This window comes from Pelmatolapia mariae, linkage group LG5, assembly GCF_036321145.2.
Source record: "Pelmatolapia mariae isolate MD_Pm_ZW linkage group LG5, Pm_UMD_F_2, whole genome shotgun sequence".
Classification (NCBI taxonomy): domain Eukaryota; kingdom Metazoa; phylum Chordata; class Actinopteri; order Cichliformes; family Cichlidae; genus Pelmatolapia; species Pelmatolapia mariae.
This window is the reverse complement of record NC_086231.1, coordinates 9,836,575-9,857,012: the sequence shown is the minus strand read 5'-3', so window position 1 is coordinate 9,857,012 and position 20,438 is coordinate 9,836,575. Positions and strand designations below refer to the sequence as shown.

Genomic DNA, 20,438 nt, shown 5'->3' with positions numbered 1-20,438 from the left:
CTCATTCCTGTGGTTTGCGTCATGGTGCTTTCTCTGCAACAGTGTTTAAGTACGTGGTTCTTTTAACATCCGCATGAATGTCTGGACACAAGGTTTCCTAGTTGAACACTGCATTGTAACAAGATGTCAGCGATTTTATTGTATGGTTTTAATTGCTAAAAAGGTCCTTTTATTTATCATACAAAAAATCTGCATGAAATACAAAAGCATCAAGTCCCCTTACCATTTGTATTCAACTTACTTGGCCTTGTTTTAGTAATATTTTTTTTTAAAACCACTAAGCAAGTAGTAATGTAAGCGGCAACCTTTCTTCAGGTTGTTGAATTGCAATTTAGTTGGCTGAATAGCTAGTTGATGAGCCGTCTAGAACAATAAAAGTCAGGGTGCAGCCCTTAAAGAGTCTTTGTCATCTCTGAACAGTGTATGAAAATCACTACAACAGAGTCAGCATCTCTGCTTACACAAGAAAAAAATAGCATGCCCTTCAGTGGCTTATAGGTCAAATCTCTGCAGTAATCTGTAGATTAGATTTCATACAGAGATCATAAACATCTTAGTTTAAGCATAGCTATATGTTCCAAGAAGTGCATGATTGGAGGAAATGATTAAGCGGAGCTGGCCAAATCCCCTGCTGGTCTGCTTATAGTTGACATGAAAGCAGCTAGGCACTGGAAAAACATGGGGCTAAGTTCCTTATGTTAACCCAAGCAGACATGTCACTTACTGTATTATATAAAAATAAAAAAAAAAACACTGAGAAGAAATAGCTCTATGCCATCCTCTGAGGCTTCAGTATTATCTGTCCAACTACAAATAAAACGGAGGTCAACAACAAATGGAGGCATTACAAGACAACTTAATAATATAGTCTCGCCAGTCCTCAAGGGCTCAAAACCAAGTCAGATTCCCCACAGTTTCTTTTCACCCTCTGACCTGCTACTGCTACTTTACTGTTTGCTATAATAAACATCGTATCTTAAGTCTGACACATATCCTCCAGTGAAGATCCTAAATCCATAAAATTGCTTAGCTGTATAATACACATAAATGATCTACTTGACTCCCAAAAAGCAGATAATGTGCTGATCATGACAAAATATGCGCAACCACATCTTCTTTCAGTTTCCAGAAATGACCAATACCTTAACATAAGTGAGCTCATCTTCTAGTGCTGGCTGCCATTTGGTGAAAAGGGGAGCACACATATACAACAGTGACAGAAATTATATGCTGACTTCTGCAATCTTAATGAGGAGATTAGGTATGACTTTCCTCCCTTCAGTTCTTGTACCAAACTCCATCATGCCTGTGTAATAAATTGCTGGGGCTACATCCTGCCAAGGCTGGCTTCAATAATCACCACATTAAATTCTTCTGCTGACAAGGAAAAAGCCGTTGGTTGCAGTGAATCCAGGATCATGCAGTCCAACAAAAATATGTGATTATTGTTTGCAGTAAGTCCCTCAGCAATCTTAGACCTGAGTCAAGCATATGCAATCAGCTCGAGTCCACTGGCCGGGGAGCTAAAAGGAACTAATGACTCATGGTCTACTGATGGAGCGGCTCAGTGTGTATGTGAGAGAATATGATTTAAGAAGGAAAGGTGGGCTTTGAGACTTAACCCCATACTGTCAGACAGCCCCCACCATGAGGGAGGACAACATGAAGTGTGGCCTGGCAGTATAATTCACTCAGGGAACAAGCATGTTTACCAGCCCTGTTATCCAAATTCCAAAGCATATGCTGCTCGCACGAGCATCAAGATTTTCTGTGCAGATGGTCTTCCATGAAAATCAAATCCCACTCTTACTCAGCCGTGTAAACTCCTGTTGGCATCGGCCAAGGGGCTGTAAAGCCACTCGCAAGCACAAGACAGCAATAAGGGACAGCATCGGTGCCATCACTGCCATATGACCGAATAAAAATATTTTTTAAAATACCATATTTGCCAGTCTAAATTTTCATTGACTTTCTCACTATGCAAATTAGCAGGAGCTAATGAAATACATAAAATAGATAACATTTATAAACAAATGGAAATGTTTTTTTATTCCACTTTTCAATGAAATACTGAACTCGCTTTTTTTTTTTCCCCCAAAGCGTGACATTACCAAATTAGAAAAGAAAGCTAAAATATTATTGAGAATTATTATAAAAAGGAAAATATAAGATTAAAAAACTGCTGTTCATAACATTTAGCATTTCAACATACACAATGATTAAACTGCATACTTTCAGAAACTAAACTAAGACTGTTACATTTATTTCAGCCAAGACGATGTTCAATAGATAAATGTAACACCCTTTTGGCAAGCACAATGGCAATTGTTTTATGATAGATATAGATACAAGTACAAAAATAAAAGCAGATCATTTAAAATGAGATCGTCTTCTTTAATGTAGCACTTGCTGTTGAGATTATATGAATGAACACACTGACAATTCATTCTTGCACTTTGTAAGAGGCTTTTTGGCTGAATCAAAAAGCTGCCACAAGTCTGCCAAATGCCAAAAAAACAAAAAACAATACAGAAAAAAAAAAAAAAAAAAAAAAAAAAAAAAAGCGTGTTAGCTTTAAGAGCACTCTGCAAAACAAGAGCTCAGATCTTCTGCTGCATCATCTCAAACCTGAATGTAGAGGTTAAAACAAAGCCCTGGGCTCAGTATAAAGATTACTATTATTATTAAGATTATTTAATCATTATTTGCTTTTCCTATCCATCTTACTTTTTCTGTAAAAAAAACAAAAACAAAATTTCAGTAATGCATTTTAAGAGTGTATCATTTTGTTCCCTTATATTGTCCATATTATTTTCTCCAAAAATAGATCAACATGCTGCAAAAAGGTACATGACTTTATCTTAAGTTATTACTTTACATTAAGGGTGCACTACATACAAAAAAAAAAAAAAAAAAAAAAAAAAAAAAAGACTCGCCATTTTGAAATATTACACAGCAAGCACTTTGGATCCTAAGCGGTGCTACTTTTGTTTCTCAGCCTAATTGGCTTTAATTAATCGATCGATCTTACAGCAGGGGCCAAGCCTCCAGTCCACTAAAATAAATATTAGTTTGCCTAAAAACAATTGAGCTCTGAAAATGTGGAGGTTGTGTATAGAAATGGCTTTAATTCTTAAAAAGTGAATGCAATACATTTGTTAAACCCTTTGAGCTGATGCCAAAAATCAACAGAGGCAGTGAATGAAGCAGAAATTACACTAATTGTGTCATTGTTCTCCATATACATATGAACCCAACTATTATAATTAAAGCAAGATCAAAAGGTAACAAAAAGGTAAAAGACTAAAACAAACTGTAGCTGGCTAGCTCCTCTGTCAATGCTGCTCTTCAAAAGGCCGCTTTCCAAGAGCTTCAGTTACTGCTGTATTTACTGTGTAGTTCATTGATGGCCTCTCCCTCCGTATAACAGATAATAAATCCTAGACTATATAAACGAAAGATACAATCTCTGGACATTTTGACTTCATCTTGCTCTCGTGTTACTGAAGCCAGACTGGATGCTAGATTGTGGTTTCAAGCAAAGGTAAGCCAACTTCATTACACACCTCTGAAACACATATTATATGAACGATCTCCCTTTAGAGATTAGACAGGCTTCTTCCCTACCTGTTTTTAAATCACTCCTGAAAACCCATCTCTTTACCCTGTTCTTTGACACCATGTGAGGTGTTGGTTTTTATTTTTAGTTTTATTTTAGTTGTTTTTAGTTGATTCTATGTTGTTTTATCTTTTTATTATTATTATTATTATTATTATTATTATAGGGCTGTTTTATTTTTTTATGTATTATGTGTTTTATTTATTTATTTTTGCTGTTTTCTGTTATTCTATTGTTTTTAACTTATTTTCTGTACAGCACTTTGGTCCTGTGCTGGGTAAGTGCTTTATAAATAAAACTGGATTGGATTGGAGCTTCATAAAATGTAATAGATGTTAATTCTTTACATACTTTTGATATTGTTGTTCTAAACTATGTTCTAAACTAAAACAAATCTTTCATATTTTTTTACTTTTTTTTTTTTTTTACCTTTGCTATCCATCCCATAGCAATATATTTCATATGTCATGTGCATCTCATCTCAAGTCCATTTGTTATATATTTAGGCATGATTTGCACACAGCCAATTTCCCTGTGGACCTCCAAGACAGCGCCAGCCATGGTTTCTGAGAACTTATGTGATGCAGCTGCAGAGCCTTGATATAATGGATGTCTGTTCACTAAACCCAACCACACTTTGCCTCTGACACAACCTTGCACCTCCTCTAGCGTACATCCCAAAGGAGCAATTCACTTTGTCAGGGATGTTAAATATAACCAACCTACAAACCCACCTGTTCAAGGCTCCCCATCCACTCCTACACTTGCACTCCTACACATAGAAAAAAGTCAGTGGCAACAACATGGCTAGACAAACCATTTGGGTTAAATGAACAAAGAGTGCTTTCTATCACATTTCAACTGAGATGGCCCTTAGAAAGACATAGCACCCCCTGCACTCGTGTAGGAGTTGCTCAACGCCATCACCACAGTTTTCTACTGAAATATCTTGTTCTGCAATGTTTCAGTGTGTGCACAGTGTATAAAGTCTTCTTCCCATCAAGTATGTTTTTTGTTTTTGTTTTTTGGGGGGAATTTAGAATTTAGCAGGGATCTGGGCTGTGGCTACAGTGGGAGGAACAGCGATAGAGCTGGGAAGAAGGACTGTCCTGGGACTAAAGCCATGCAACCAGAGAGGAATGGGGGTTTGGCGGGATGTGGTTAGAAAAAGTCTGGGGCCAACTAAGGATGGGAAAACAGCAAAAATATAAGTTAGTTATCCCCATATTTAGCAGTTTTCAGTGAAAACGCATAAATGTGTGTTCCAGTGTGACAGGAAAATTTACATCTTTCATCCGGTGTCCAAAGCTAGTCTATTTCTTTTGAAAAAAATCCAATGCAAAATAAAGAGCAGCCAGTTTTTGTTTGCCAGGAAAATACCACTAGATAACAGAAACAAGGGTAATTAAATCATGTCCAAGCAGATTTTGTTTAGAAGAACACGTAATTTTAAAGATAAAACAGGTAATTATAGTAGACATTTTGCTTCGATGGAAAGTTGTGTGAATGGAGATAAAAAGCAAGTTTTCAGCATTGGATGTTTCGAAGGGTGAAGAAAGAACAAATCTCTAAATATTGCACATCTGCTGTAAAAGACTCAAGTTTGACAATATCCATAATGCAAATATCGTTACATCGTTAAAAATCCCCTGTCCGCCCCAATAGCTTATTTTCGTATAAGAGCTTTTTCATCAGATTCAATTCAGTGATGAAGAGCTTCTCCACGTGCAGTGTCAGGTAGAATGATGGTTTCAGACAGCCCATTAACTGCTTCAATTAGACCTGCTGGTTCTCACCTCCTCCTCACTCCCTGTGAAACTGACTTAGCTCTTCCGCACCGCAGCTGTACACAGCAGACAGACACACGCTCAAGTGAGAAAAAAAAAAACAACACTATTCAACACACACATCTGGTGCTGCTTGTCTGACGCCTTAAAAAAAAAAAGAAAAAAAAAAAGGCACATATGTTTCTTTATAGCCACAGGCACAATTATGTCCCTCCTGACAACCTTAAAAAAGGCCCTTAAATCACTTGACACTGGTGAGGTCCTAATCCAGAGACAGGATGACAGGTAATGTATTTCTACGAAGTGGTGCGTTTCTGTTTGGGCTCCCAGGCTATTAATGTTTCACATTAGCATTGGGGTGACAGGTGGAAGCTGGTCACAAAAAGAATAGCAAGACAAGCCGTTTTTTGTTTTTTTTTGAACGGAACAGGCTGGGCGCAGGACAAAGGAAATGAAGATGGCAGCAAATGTTTTCTGAAATAAAAGCTGTGAGCGCAAGCCATTAAGTGCCCTCCACCTACCTGAGTGTATAAGAAGTGTAAGGAGTTCAGCACACTTGTGTCAGCTGGAGGATTATGTGCTCTGTTTTCTTTGTCCCATAGCCTTCCTACAATGAAAAGCTTAAAACCTTCACAATGACCGCTTTCTTTTGAAAACTGACTAATTTATTAAATGTATGGCTTGACTTAAACATACAAAGGTTACTTTTTGTTAGAGAACGAATGAAAGACAAAAAGTGCACGATCAATGAGTTTGCATCTATAACAATAAGTCATATGTGCTGTAGTGTTTGCAGATACTCAGTGGTGAAAACATTTAATCTCCCAAGGCAATAGATTTTTCTCAGCACTTAGTATCATTTAACTTTAAATCCATGTTTCATTAAGCTTACTTGATGCTACACATTTGAATGGTGGATGAAGTTCAGGGACACTGCCTTTTCAAAACAGCAAAGTTTATTGAAGTTTGTGATCCTCTTAATACTCCTTTTAAAAAAATGGATTGGGTTTGTCATGTTGCATTTCTCATGATGACAAAAGAAATATAATCTAACAATAACTCGTATTCTTTGAGTTTTGGTTGCTAGGTCCCACGGTGACATTTCCAACTTTATGATTTTGTTGCTAGATGCTTTGTCATCTGTGCTGTGATTTAATATCATGGATATTGCAAAACTCCCAGCTTAGCTCGAGTGCCATTTTCAGCACAGGACTTATGTTATTAACAGAAATTATAACCTTGAGTTAAAACAAGATCATCAAGAAGCTGCCACTTGCAATCTGCACTAAGCACAAGGAAACTTAAGGTTCTTCAAGACACATCCCTCAGGCTTTAACATGAGCTGGAATCAACAGCAAATGTAAACAGCAAAAGGTGATTAATTTTTCTTTCAGAGACAGCATATGCTGTGTACTGTGATAGGACATGCAAGAGTGAAAGGACATGACAAAACACCAGCTGAAGCGCTAGTATACTTGCCCAAAAACCTTGTGTTCACACCTCCTCCTGAGTAATCCAGCTTCAGGCCTCTGATATTCATGTTAATGCCAAAGAAAAAAAAAAAAAGCCTGACAGGCCAACCCTGCAGGTGTTGAGTTTGAAATAACTCAGAGAAAAAAATGTTCATACATTTGTTTATGTGTGTGAGTAAGAGAGAAGGCTAGAAAGAGAAAGGAGAGAGAGAGAGAGAGAGAGAAAATGAGCATGCTAGTATCTGTGAAATAGAGATTAGTACTGCTCAAGCCAAAAATCTGTCTGTGCAGAAGAAAACCACTAAACACTATTACGGGTCTCAATTTCTGTTTCTCAAAAATGGGACATATTACTGTAGGCACCGAGATCAAAGGAAAACCTGTTTTTGCATAATATGCTGTTTTACAGGTTCTTATGGCAGGAACAAAAAAGTTAAATCACACAGTAAAACGACCTAAAGCCTTTACATTTTGCTCAATGAGGCAAAAAATTTAGCAAACTCAAAACAACAACCACTGTTCTCTTCATGTTCTGTTGAATTTAACCTGCCCACGGGAAATCTGGAGCAAGGATTTAAATGATCTTTTTTCTTGTATTGCTCTTAATTGGCAGCAAAAATGGCTCCTGCACCAATTTGGAATAAAATTTATGTGTTTGTGCTTGCTGGCAATGTGCGTAAATGTGTTTATGAGATTGTGAATATGCGACTGTAAGAGGCTACCTCTCTGTAGAGTGAAAGTAGTGAGGTCCAACTCAATTTAGTCAGTCACTCAACACCGAGCCAGTCTCAAAGAGCAGTGCAACCCCCAGACTCACACCCCTCAAGTGTCACACAGATGAGGACAGACCACTAATCCCAAACATGCCTTTTCAGTACCTCAAACAGGCAGGGTTCCTTACAGCAGCTCAGTCAACTTACACAGGCACTACATGCATACATGGTGCCTGCCTGACCACTACAAAGTGTCAAACCATTTGTAAAGGAGAGCAGCTTGGAAAGTGCTCAGAAGAGGTGTAATCAGTCTGAGGTGTTACCATAGTAAGCACAGCATGAGAGTAACTGTAGCCGATTCGGGGGTTCCTTCCCTGCTGAGCCACCCATGCCACAAATGTAATTGTTACTTTATGTCCTTTACATAGGAATCATTTATTGCATGGTTTCACCCAGATTGATGACTAAACCATCCAGGAGTGATGATGAAACCACGCAGGAAATTATTCATATGTTTAGTATATCTAAAGATATCAAGACATTTTAAATACTTTGTTCTTTTAAATGCCCGTTTTATTCTATGAAATGACTGCGCCAAAAAGCAGACATAGGCTAAACACAGATGGTACTGCTCATCATACAGATGAACTAAAAACAGAATTAGTTCCAACACAAATTATTAGTAAGGTAATGGCTTAGGCAAACGGTAGCAAAAGAAAGAATAAATACTTTAGAGGGTTTCCTATTAGTCTAAGTTGCTTTCTCAGCATTCCCAGCCAACTCAATCCACGATAACATACATTTCTAGTACAGGCGCACAGCCGGTGTTACCCATGCTGAACCACACTGCAGGGTCCTGCTTAGTATCACGGCTGACCACAACCAACTGTAATGGTCTCCTCTTAGGCCTGCCACTGGCATCTCAACTCAAGTGTGCTAGAGACAGAGAGACTCTGTTAGTATAAGTCTCTCTGTGTTCAGCTGGAGCATCTACCTGAATCTCTCCAGTTCATCTTAACTCCCACATATTTTTACTTTCTGAAATCAGCCTCTGTTGTGATGCAAACTAAACAGTTCCTTTTGCCTCCTATTACATATCTTCCATTGCTGAGCCAGTGAGTTGCTCCTATTGTTTAGTTATTGGAAATACACTGTGCATACCAATACAGTTAGCTTCATCAGGGGTCCAGGTAAACAACATTACATTATTGTGCAGTGCAGTGGAAAAACACTTAGACCATGCTAGCAGCTTCACTGCTAACTATTCACTCTACATTAGAACCTCTCAGTACAAGTATTTAATACCCATATTTATTTACATCTGTATGTGTTATTAAACAGCAATTGATGGATTAATCAAAAACATTAATAAGGTCAGTTTTATATTTCAAGAGTATTTTAATCAGGGAAATTACATCATATATTTGAAACAGCTTTATACCAGATTAGGAGATGTGTGCTAAAGGAGAGACAGAAAATGACAAACCCATAGCTGATGGTGGTTTGATTTTATACGACAGTGCTACCTGAGTGCTGACAACTGTTATCTGCTGCTATATTCTCTTTAGAGAAACTACATAAAAGTCAACTTTACATAAAATAAATATTACATTTATGTAACTTGACCACACTGCATCTCTATGTATCTTAGACAACAGGTGAAAAAGGTGGACTGTGCAATGCATATATGAGGTGTCCTTATTGATGCCTGTGCCTTCTTGTACTATTTGCAGATGAAAAACCTATTTGGACTCTATGAATAATAATATTCTATGTATTTAACCCTATCATGTGACATTCATTTCATTTAATGGTCTCAGCTGGACCTCTGTATTGATTTCACAGGCACAGTAGGTCTCCTGAGATCCTCTATGGATATTCCAGCTGCCCTCCCAAATGATCCATTGTGATTTGTACCCAAAGGGCTCCTGCCACTGAAAGGCATGGAAAACAGTCATCATTTCACCATCTCCTTGTATACCTGGCTCCCGTTTGGTAGGCCACGTTACCTCATGGCTGTATTGAGAATCCAGACATGGCTTTATTGACCCCAAAAGACATGTATCGGTCTTTCTTTGGCAGCTCTTCAGAACTGTGGCCATATGGTTTGCAGATAGTATGTCCTGCTGGAAATCTTTAACAGGTTTGAAATTAGCATATAATAAGAATGAATTGTTAGCTGGAAGAAGAGGGGGGGAAGATGGTATTGCAATAACAGGAGCTCTTACAAGTGTGAGTGAGGCAGATGCTGCTGATTGCTCCCCTCCACTAGATCCATTTCAGACAAGTGATTATGTAAATTCAGGTAAGCCTTCTCTGCTCGAATGGAACGTTTATCATGGGCTTTGCTGAATATGAAATGACTATAATGAAGTGTCAATTGATAAGACTCCATAAACAAAATCATAGGAGTTTAATCTTTGCTGAGTCTGGGTTATTGATTTTGGACTGATGGCATGAGGTCAAGGCAAAAAAAACAAAAACAAAAAAACCCAGCAAGTGGAAAAAGTCTAGCTTTCGTCTGTCCCAATTACACTATTGTTTGAAGAAAAGGCCTAACAGCAAAACCATGTTAAGGTTCACTGTGTGGGCCACATGTCACTCCACAGTAACCTGAAATCTATTGTATGGCTGTAACTGGGTTGAGCTCTGCTTCACTAGGGAGACACACATCACCAGCAATAATATCACATAAATCATTTGTGGCCTTCAGCTAACTCCAGACAACAAACTCACCACTGATGCTCAAAGAATGAATAATAGAAATACTTTTTTTTTTTTAAAAAGAAACATATTTTGCCAATCAGTTGTTAGATATCTGCTGCAAATTAATTCGTGTTTTTATTATCTTGACCTCTTGATCAGCTGAGAATGGGCTAGAAACATAAATTTCAATAATAAATGAAGCTAAATTACAGCTTTGAAAAAGACAACAATTTGTTGAATTTTACAAAAAGCCCAAACAGTATAAACTAAATGATTGGTAGGATCTGTCAAAACACAGTTGTTGCTAGGCAGGTGTACCCTGATAAAATGAAAACTGCCCATATCAGCTCTCAAAGTGTTCAATTTTCATTAAGTCAAAAATTGCAGAATTTAGTGCTTATGAGAGTGTAAAGATTTAATTGCACAGATAAGTGAACAGACCTCTTTTACTACCCACCACTCAGATAAGGATGTAATGTTAAGTGTCACAGGGTTAACTGTATTAAATATGGTGTATGTGGACATCAATAGTACCACTGCAAAATAATCATAGTCTCCAGCTAAAAGTTAAAATCATAATTACAAATTTACTGTTAACAAACAGCCATCCAGGCATACCATAGTTCTGTAATTAGACTACAGGCAGTTAAGCATGAAGAAGTGCATTTACCGTGCTGTCGTCATAATGCGTGCCTTTGACAATCCTCACTCCCCCCACCCCCCCACCCCCTAAAGCTCATTTTCTTCAGTTTTATCAAAGGTAACCAAATGTTACCAAAATGGATACTGTCCGTCTCCACTCGTCAGTGTTAAATGTATATATTTTGATGAATTATATCCAGTTCCAGGGTTTCTGCAATTGACTGAATGCAATTTCCAAATTAATCTATGAAAATACTCCAGCTCTCTAAAACCAGACAAGTCACAGCCAAAGGCCAAATCAGTTAATTGCCTTGTGTTAATTCCCTATTCTCTGAGCTAATGCAATTACTTGTGAAAAGAAAACCAACTATCACACTTGAGGACACAAAAAGTCATTTTGGTTCCCTTCCCTCCATCTGTTTTTCAAATGTTACACCCAGTTTAAGCTATTGAATTTATTCATAAAGCATCTTAAATAGAAAGGTTTTTAAAAAAAAAAAAAAAAAAAAAAAAAAAAGGAAGAAGAAGAAGAAGAAGAAGCAGCAGCATTTATCTTATAATCCTGTGCTCGAGATATTTCTATTTATATCACTTCCAAATATGTTTATTGCAGGATAAAAAGTGCCAATTCAGGTCATAAAATATGAAAGGAAGATGGTGACTTTGAAAAGTAATTTGATAGTGATAAAACATGTAAACACTTGTTTTGAAAAAAGTCAAAATAAGGCTTAGGCGTGTACTTATGTACACAGGCTTAAGAAGTTTATCTGAAAACAGAAGCTTGATCTGTTTCTGTTGTGGCTGTTGGAGCCGGTTAGGTCAGCGACGCAAGGCAGGTCATCAGTTACAGAAGAACAGAGCCTGTTTTCCCAGCACACTAATCAGATAAAACACATCTGCACCTCAGCTGGGGTGTCTGTCTGAATGAGACTGCTAGACCCATTAAGGTCTGATATTATGAAGCTGGGATTTGGTTTCATGTATATGCATGCTGACCAATCTAAGATCCAGCTAGCCAGCCAGACCCAGCGGGAGATAGACAACAAATGTGTTAGTGGGTCTTTGTAGCGAGAGGAGCTGTTGCATACTGCATTAAGCACATAACTACCGGCAAAACCAGAAAACGGCAGTGTTGGTACAGACTAAAACGCTGGCCTAAACTGAGAAGGGATGGGGGAGGGGGTCTTGTTGTTGATATGGACTGTGGTGGACAGACGGTGTGGGGCAGAGAGAAAGGATAGAAGGGAGGGGGAGGCAGAGATAGAAAAAAAAAAAAAAAAAAGGCAGATGTCACGTGGGTCCGGAGTCGCGATAGAAGTGATGCATAGCATGGCACACAGGCAGTGGTTCAGGTAAAAAAGGCTTCCCTTTGTGATGCAGATGACAACGCAATCAGCCCCGCTTTGTCTCGGCCAATGGGCTCTGCTCCCAGGGACATTGAGAGACAGACACTAATCCGGTGGGTTTGTGTTCTCCAGCCACACTCATAAAAGCAGTGTCACAGTACCTGGGGTGTGTGTGGATGGGGGTCTCTGAAACGAGGTCTGACCTCTCTCAGGGTACTCTCCCTCCGCCTTTGCTTTCTTCTGTCTTTCTACTCTCATCCTAGCTCAGTAGTTGGCTTTGCTGGGGTGAAAAAAATTTAAGTGCCGAATTGTTAATGTGCATGACTCCATGTTCGCGTTAGGGATGTGACATAAACAGAGGTTGCACTGATTAATTCTATTCTAGTTTTGGAGAAAATTCTGTTATAAACAGAGATTTCACTGCTTGGATAAAATGAGGAATTATAGAGTGACAAAGACACAAAATTCACTGATTCCACATAATAGCTGAGACTTGTGTAAAAAATGAAAATTAGGTCTACATGTTGCAGAGCCATTTTGATTGTGAGTGCTTACACGGTTCATATTATGAATAATGTCTGGAAACACATTTCACTGTCCCCTAATGATTTCCATTCCCAAAGGGTTGGGATGAATCAGGCGCTCCCTAATAAATATGACTTACCAAGAGACTGCGCATTGCCAATTAACATGTGCTAATTAAGATAGCAGGCTATAAGAACATCCTTGATCTAGATTCCTGTGTGAAATATCAGAAAGGTTACAGAGAGGTAAAGCAAGTTTCTTCCACAACTATCCAAAAAAAAGTCTCTTCCAGTTAAGCAATAAAATACTATATGGAGTCTTTATCGCACAGTCTGAAGCAGGCCCACAAATGACAAATTTAATAAAGAGTTAGAGTTGCTAAATTAATTTATGGCATGTGTCTGCAAACTTGATTAGGGAATATACATGACAGATGTACGATATGCGCGCACACACACACACACACACACACACACACAGAGACACTTGCTGTTAACAAACAGCTGTCCATATTTCATGTATTTATGTTCTATTAATGTTAAGGATCATTTGATAATGCTTACTGCAGCCTAAATGTGTCAAGTACTCAAATGTTCTTCGACTACTGATTACAGCAAGATATTAAACCAGATCAATCCAAATTTCTAGTTCAAGGTCCAACATCTATTTATCATAGATTTTCGAGCACACACATATTCTGTAGACAGATATATACATGAAAACTTGATGATTTTTAAGTTTTGTTTTTGTTTTTTTTCTCTTGTTATTTCAGTTATATTTGCATGTTCAAAATAAAATTTCTATCTAATCTAATAATAAATTTATAACACCACAATGTATGCACAAACAGATGCACTTCCTCGCAGCAAATGAATAATTGTTAATCTAAGAGTTAAGGGCATTTTAAAATCATAAAAGTGTCTGTGAATATGAACTCACTGACGTGGAATTTGTTGGTACCTTTTCATTTTTTCCTGTGATTGTCTAATGGCTAAAGAGAAATGCGTGCAAAATATTCAGTTTTAAATGAATTCCCTCCAGTTGTTGAGCACTGGCCGCACTGGGTAGCACACTGAAAGACTAAAAACACCTGTTGACTCTAAAAATATTTCCATTATCAGATACCATCAAAAAGCTGTAATATCTGTTCTTCTCAAACTAGTCTGGCCTGATTTAGAACAAAGTGACACCTGTTCCTTTTCAAAATATATGAAAAAAAATTTAACTAAGTGTAACGGACCTGATAGTTTTGGATACAGAGCCTGTTAAACACCAGGTTTATAAAAATTATTGACTTACCTAAGGAGTACCTCAAGCATACCATTTACACCTCTGCGGTAAGTGAAGTCACTAGGTGCAGTATGTGGATTTTGTGCAGCGAGACTCAGAACACTTTTGTGCTCGGCTAGTGAGGGTTTTCTTAAGTAGGTCATATTGTGTTTTTAATGTATAATGTAGTACTACCCAGTACGTTAAAGGCAGAAGACTTCCACTATTAACTCTGCAGTGCTTTCATGTACATTTCCCCACACATAGATTTTTCAGGGATACTACCTAGTTTTGTTTTTTCTTTTTTTAAATCTGTCAAAGAGTACAACGACAATACCCTTTTTTTATTTTGAAAGCTAGATCCACTCCTTCCCACAGTCCTCAGTGTTCCCAGACAGGATCTTGTCATGCAGTCAGAGGTATTTCACCATCTTGGACTGCAGTTGGCAATGGTGTAGAACTGTTTTATGTGCTGCTTTGCCGAGCTCACCGAGCCTGAAGAGCAGAACAAACGCTACCATTGCCAGCTACATACAGTCCATAACAGTAGAATTGGACCTTGTCCACAGGATAAGAGACTCATTGTATAAGCAGCTGATTTTATTGGTATGGTATGGATGGGGGTGTGTGTGTGTGTGTGTGTACACACACACACACACACACACACACACACACACACACACACACACACACACACACACACACACACACACACACATATAGTGCTTGTCAAATAAATTTTTTGAGGAGGAGTTTGCATTATTTTTGTGCACATACACCATGTGTAAACAAGTCAGAAATTAAGTACAGTTTATTTGTATACCACTTCTCAAGAACAAAATTCACAAAATGCTTTGCAATAGAGAATAAGATATAAAATACTCTGAGCATATGAAGTAAACAAATAAGATGTTTGGCAAACATGTCGTTCTTTACACCTTCCTGTTTCAGTGAAGTGTATTGTTGTCAAGAACTGAAAGTACCCCAGATTTGAAAAGTCTTTCCAAGTCCACACATGTGGTATCATGGATGCACCATTGATTTTAATTCATTTCAGTTTACACATGAAATACTAAAATGTCAGTTTACCATCACCTCTAGAGGACAAAATGTGTGTTGACTAGAAGGAATGAAGAGTTGGCTTCAGACAGTGAACCACAGAAGCAGAGCTGAACAGCCGAAAGCATGGAAACACTTTCAAACAGCTCATCATGCACTGAACTGAATCCGAAGTTAAACTGGTTAAAACAAGCTAAAGCCAGGAACAACATACAACTATTTTGCTTGCAAAGCCAACTGGAACAAAAGCTTACAAAACAGAAAAACCCTTGTTTGGGGGGTTTCTGCTTAACTTTTAGATGTTTCTGTATTGATTTCCGTATATTCACTCTTGCAGAAATGTGACCAAAGTCTAGGTTTGATACATACAGCAGCTCACTGCAGTGACTGTAACCTTTTGCAAGGACTACAAAAATTTCTCAAGCAAATCAGTAATAATACTTCCATAATCTCACCCTAAAGGTAGCCATAGATGTCTCTGAAATGTGACACCCCGCTTCAAGTGAAACAACTGGTACCAGCACTAATTGAAATTTTGCATGCAAAGTGACAATGCCTGGGCCCTCGGCAGCATGGATTAAGGCTTGAATAGAGACAGATTCTTTGTGAAAGCCTACTGTGGCGGTTGGCGTGCAGGCCAGCTCCCTGCATCTGCTCACTGGGTGGACTGAGAAAACACTGGATTGTATACGGTCGCTCATTTTACCTTTATCTAATCCCATTTCAGAACCCGCCTCCGTCAGTCTTTTGTTACTCTTCCACAAGACATAATGCTTCCATGTTACACTCACACATCGATTCCTTACAAAACAATTCCGGTCAGAAACAGCCACTGAATTTACATATGAAAGCATTTTTTAACCAAACTTGGCAGGATTTTCTAAACATTAAGAGTCATACTCGGTCTCAAAGAGTCAGGTCATCCAATTTTGTGGAAGAAAAATGGTACTGATAGAAAATCCAAATGTAATACACAGAAAAGTACATTCTTGCATAATTATTTAAAAAGGGAAACCATTTCAAACATCAACTTTGCCACTATTTGCCAACATTCAACTGAGTCTTCCAGTGTTCAATAGAGCACTAAAGGAATCCAGTGCATATTGAAATGCAATCAAATCTGTAAGACATTCTTTGAAGACTCCATGCTGTGATGTCATTCTGCCCCACGTCAGCATCCTCTACTGTGGTTTCTGTCCCTTTATATATTGTTCAAAGAAAAACAGGAGGAAAAAAGTTATATCAGAGTGATCTATTCTCCCACTAACTTCACCAACAACACGCATACATGTCTAGATGGGGTTGTTATTGCATCACAGCAACACCAATCCTCCTAGAAAACATCTGCCATAGCTGCACTGCACAAACTGTAATACCACAACAGAAAGGGCCAAACGGAAAAGCCAAATTATCTGTCTAGTAAATTTCATCTCCTACAAACAAAACAGGCAACTCGAATTTTATGGCTCAGTATGAATATGAGAATTTCCACTCAGCAGAATTAGATGAGTGCCATCGTTGTTAGTGTGGCTGTCAACTGAACACTGATGACAATGAATGGCCAAACTAATGAAGAGATAAATCCACACTGTGTTTTCATAGACATGTTTGGCATAGCTAGGCTAATTTCCTAGGCAGTAGTATGTCCATTAATTTCCGAAAAGAGCCCGTCTGTTCTTGTTAACTAAACCAATAAGACATGGCATCGGCTTACATTAACACAAATAAACAATTTAGAGTTGTTTCACATTCCACGCGGTGAATTAAATGCCTTTGAAAACTGGCTGATTGCAGCTGATGAATGAATGCCATTTGTAGTTGTCTAACATGGTGATACTAACTGAAGCCGGGGGAGTACATAGTCTAGCGAATAGAGATGAGACGCTGAGGGGGAAAAAAGACAGTACGATAGCTTTAACATCGTTTGCAGTATACTTTTCGCAAAATAATCACTTGGTACACATTTGGTTGTCTGGAGTTCGGCCCCAGTTTTAATCCTTTAATCCTTGCCAACGTGACCCTTGCCTGATTCTTTGATTATCTGTACAACAAATAGTATTTTCATGTTTATGCATTCAAAATAAGCTGTAGAAGATGCTATAATTTCATTCATCAATTCATTTGATATTTTTATTTTTATTTTAAATATTTAAAAAAGAAAACTAAAAAAAACAAACAAAAACAATGTGATTTAGCGATCAACACATATTGAAATTACACGGGACAGTGTAACATAGCAGACAATAAATAATCAACATGAACTATTGAGAAATAAATGCATTTGACGTATTTTTCCCCGTTTATTGAAAAAAAAATTGTGTCCCGGCACTTTACGTGTCAAAATGGTCCACTGGAGAGATTTCTTCTGTTGCATGCTGGGATGGGGCTCTTTTTTTGGATTAGAGCCGCAGTGACCTCTTTTTCAACTCTTTATTTTACCTACGTAAACCATTCTTGCAACTTCATTGGACAGTCAGCTAGGGTGATTCAAGGGATAAAATGGAGGGTGGCGGTGGAGGGGGGGCTGCTTTCGGCTTGTGATGCGACTAGCTGGTTTCCACATCAAAACTGAAGTACCACAGTCCCAAACGGTACTTGCAACATGCATGTTGTATTTACCGTAAGTACTATCAAGAAATATTAACAGCATCATTCTTGGGGAAATCGCATAATTGCACAGCAATGGCTGTTTGAGGGACGTGCAAACTGCTGTTTGAGGCAATACACGCCGTCTACTTTTACATATTTTTCACATGAAATTTTACAAGTAGAGAAACAGTATCCATGGACATGTTTGTTTTTTAGAGAAAATGAGAAGACAAGAGGAAGTGGAACACTCTGTAGTGTGAATTTGATGTTATTTTTGGCATTTGTCATATCCTGTGTTACCCCTCACTCATCAACAGAATAGAGCAGATAAAAATCAAACAATAAATAAGCATTATGAAAGCAATCGAGCACTCATAACAAGTAATTGAACAAAAGCAAACCTAAAATTATGTACATAAATACAGTATTTAGTTTTACAGTAACTTGTTTTATTGAATATAGTCTACATAAAATAATTATCTGGTATACAAATTTACATATATTATAAATATATTATTAAAAATTAATTTGGGACATGAAGTTTTAATCTGCACAGTTTTAATGTGAACATATCTAAGCGGTTTTATATTGTTCATAAGAGAAAAAAAAAAAAAATATATATATATATATATATATATATATATATATATATATATATATATATATATATATATATATATATAAGTAAAAACAAAAATACAGTGTATGTATTGTATGAAATGTGGGTTGCACATCATTTCCAGTATTTTTGTAATGCTGAGAGTGCACTGCATCTCTAACTTTCCTAAGTAACAAGGTTGATGAAACCTTAAATTGAAAAAAAAAAAATCTAATAAAAATTAAATTAAAGCTAACAAATGTTCAACCTGCCAATAGGAAATGTAAGCTGTTGAGATCTCTCTTTTTTAGGTATTGGATACGTTAACTACATTGAAACCATAAACTGGAACAGTCAGTAGTAGTCTGCATAAATACGCATGACATCTGTCAAAGTCTGTGCCAGTCCTACAGTGAACCTGGCATGTCCTCTAAACTTTCTGCACATATCTGGCACGCTGTTACATATGCACAAGTGATGTGAATATTTTTCCCTGTTTTTCTTTTTCTTGTTGTTTCATCCTGCTCTAACATTCAGCTGACTTTTCAAATAGTTTCTTTTCGCCACCTGTAATTATGAGGTTTAGTTAAACTGTCCAGAGGAGGAAGATGCATTTGTTCTCTGAGAGCATCCTCAAAATAGACTGAATAAATAACTGGGCTGACACTTTCCATTCTTCAGTGCTGAGTCTCCTAACCTGTCACAAAGCAACCTGAATCCATCAAATCAAAAACAACAGAAAATTACAATTTAAATCAAGACTGGAATTCTTAAATTAAAAAGAAACATGGTTTCCTGATGTTTAGGTCTGCTTATTTTTATTTAAGTTTAAATAATCTAACATCAATACAGTCTTTCTCTGTTGCAGCACTTGTATATTATGCTGCATAATATGTGGGGAAGCCTTACTTTGGAGCATCACACGCATACAACAGTAAACACATATTACGGGGATTATTTTCACCATTCAACCTGTCTCATTGTGCGCTGAGCCACGATGACTCCTACCCTTTACTGCTTAGCCAGGCTTTGCGTACAAATGACTGCATAGTGACCAGGCAGAGCCCTTTTGTGAGTCCGACAACAGGATGTTCAATGCTTATGTTTGTATTTGTTTTCCGGAAGCCTAAAAAAACAAACAAACAAATTAAGCAGAAGTCCTTGTTTGTCGTTTGTTTTGTTTGTCACGCTTTTGTCACCAACTGTTGGACAACTAATAGTGACACACCTCCACGGACAAAAAGGATGCGCCTTACCTGAATGGGATCTCATGTTTTATATTCTGCTGGAGCTACCTGTGCAACACAAAAGGCTGTATGTTTCCTCTCTTTATTAAGGCTATTAGCGCTTGATAACATCCGCAGCGCACCTGCGAGATGCGGGAACATATGTTTTTATGCCCCACAGCCATCCCTCTGCATGAACCGACTCTGTCTTTGCTAGAATTAAGTACTGGAATTGCAATACTACTAAAATTTACACATATGAAGGCAGGAGTATAGAAATTTAGTCCGAAAAAGAAATCGTGAAATCACGCGCTTTGTTTCAAACTCGAAGCCGGCAAGATGATGCGGCTTTACGCGTTGGGATGAAAACACTAGCTTACCTTCAATAGCTATTACGGCCGGTAAGGTCCATAATATCCATAGAATATCCATTATTGGTCACTTAAAAGTCCCAGACATTCAAATAAAATATGTTCCGAAAGCCATTGACAGCAAAAGCAGAGAGGGGACAGGCAGTCCTTCTCCTCCAATAGAGCGATCCCAGATAGCAGAGACTACGAACTCAAATCTGAACCAAGTTTGGGCGAAACCAAACAACCGACAGACAGAGGGGAGTACTGAGCAACATAGAAACACAGCTCTGTCTTTCAGGAAAATATTAGTCCAGTAAGTGCTATATACTCTAGAAACAGCAATGTAAATAATCAAGGTTAAAACATTCAAATTTGTAGTTTCGTCATTGTAAACGCTCATCAACACGTTTGTTCATCCCCGTCAAATCTACTTCAATTTACCCGGCTGTCAGTCATCGACAGAAGGATGGTCCACAGTACCTTACCTAGCGATAATTAAGTTTTTGTGGCGCATGTGGGGCATTTATAAAAGAT

General features: G+C 37.9%; 1 protein-coding gene across 4 annotated transcripts in view; it reads right to left on the bottom strand.

Annotated features, from left to right (window-relative positions):
- The window catches only part of ephb2b (eph receptor B2b), a 123,618-nt gene extending 103,538 nt beyond the window's left edge, over positions 1-20,080 (bottom strand). For all 4 annotated transcript variants that reach the window (XM_063473618.1, XM_063473616.1, XM_063473617.1 and 1 more), the window contains exon 1: positions 19,932-20,080. In XM_063473618.1, coding sequence (XP_063329688.1) covers positions 19,932-19,983 — 52 coding nt within the window. In that variant the 5' untranslated portion in view covers positions 19,984-20,080. The remainder of the gene's footprint in view (positions 1-19,931) is intronic.
- Between the last annotated feature and the right edge of the window lie 358 nt (positions 20,081-20,438).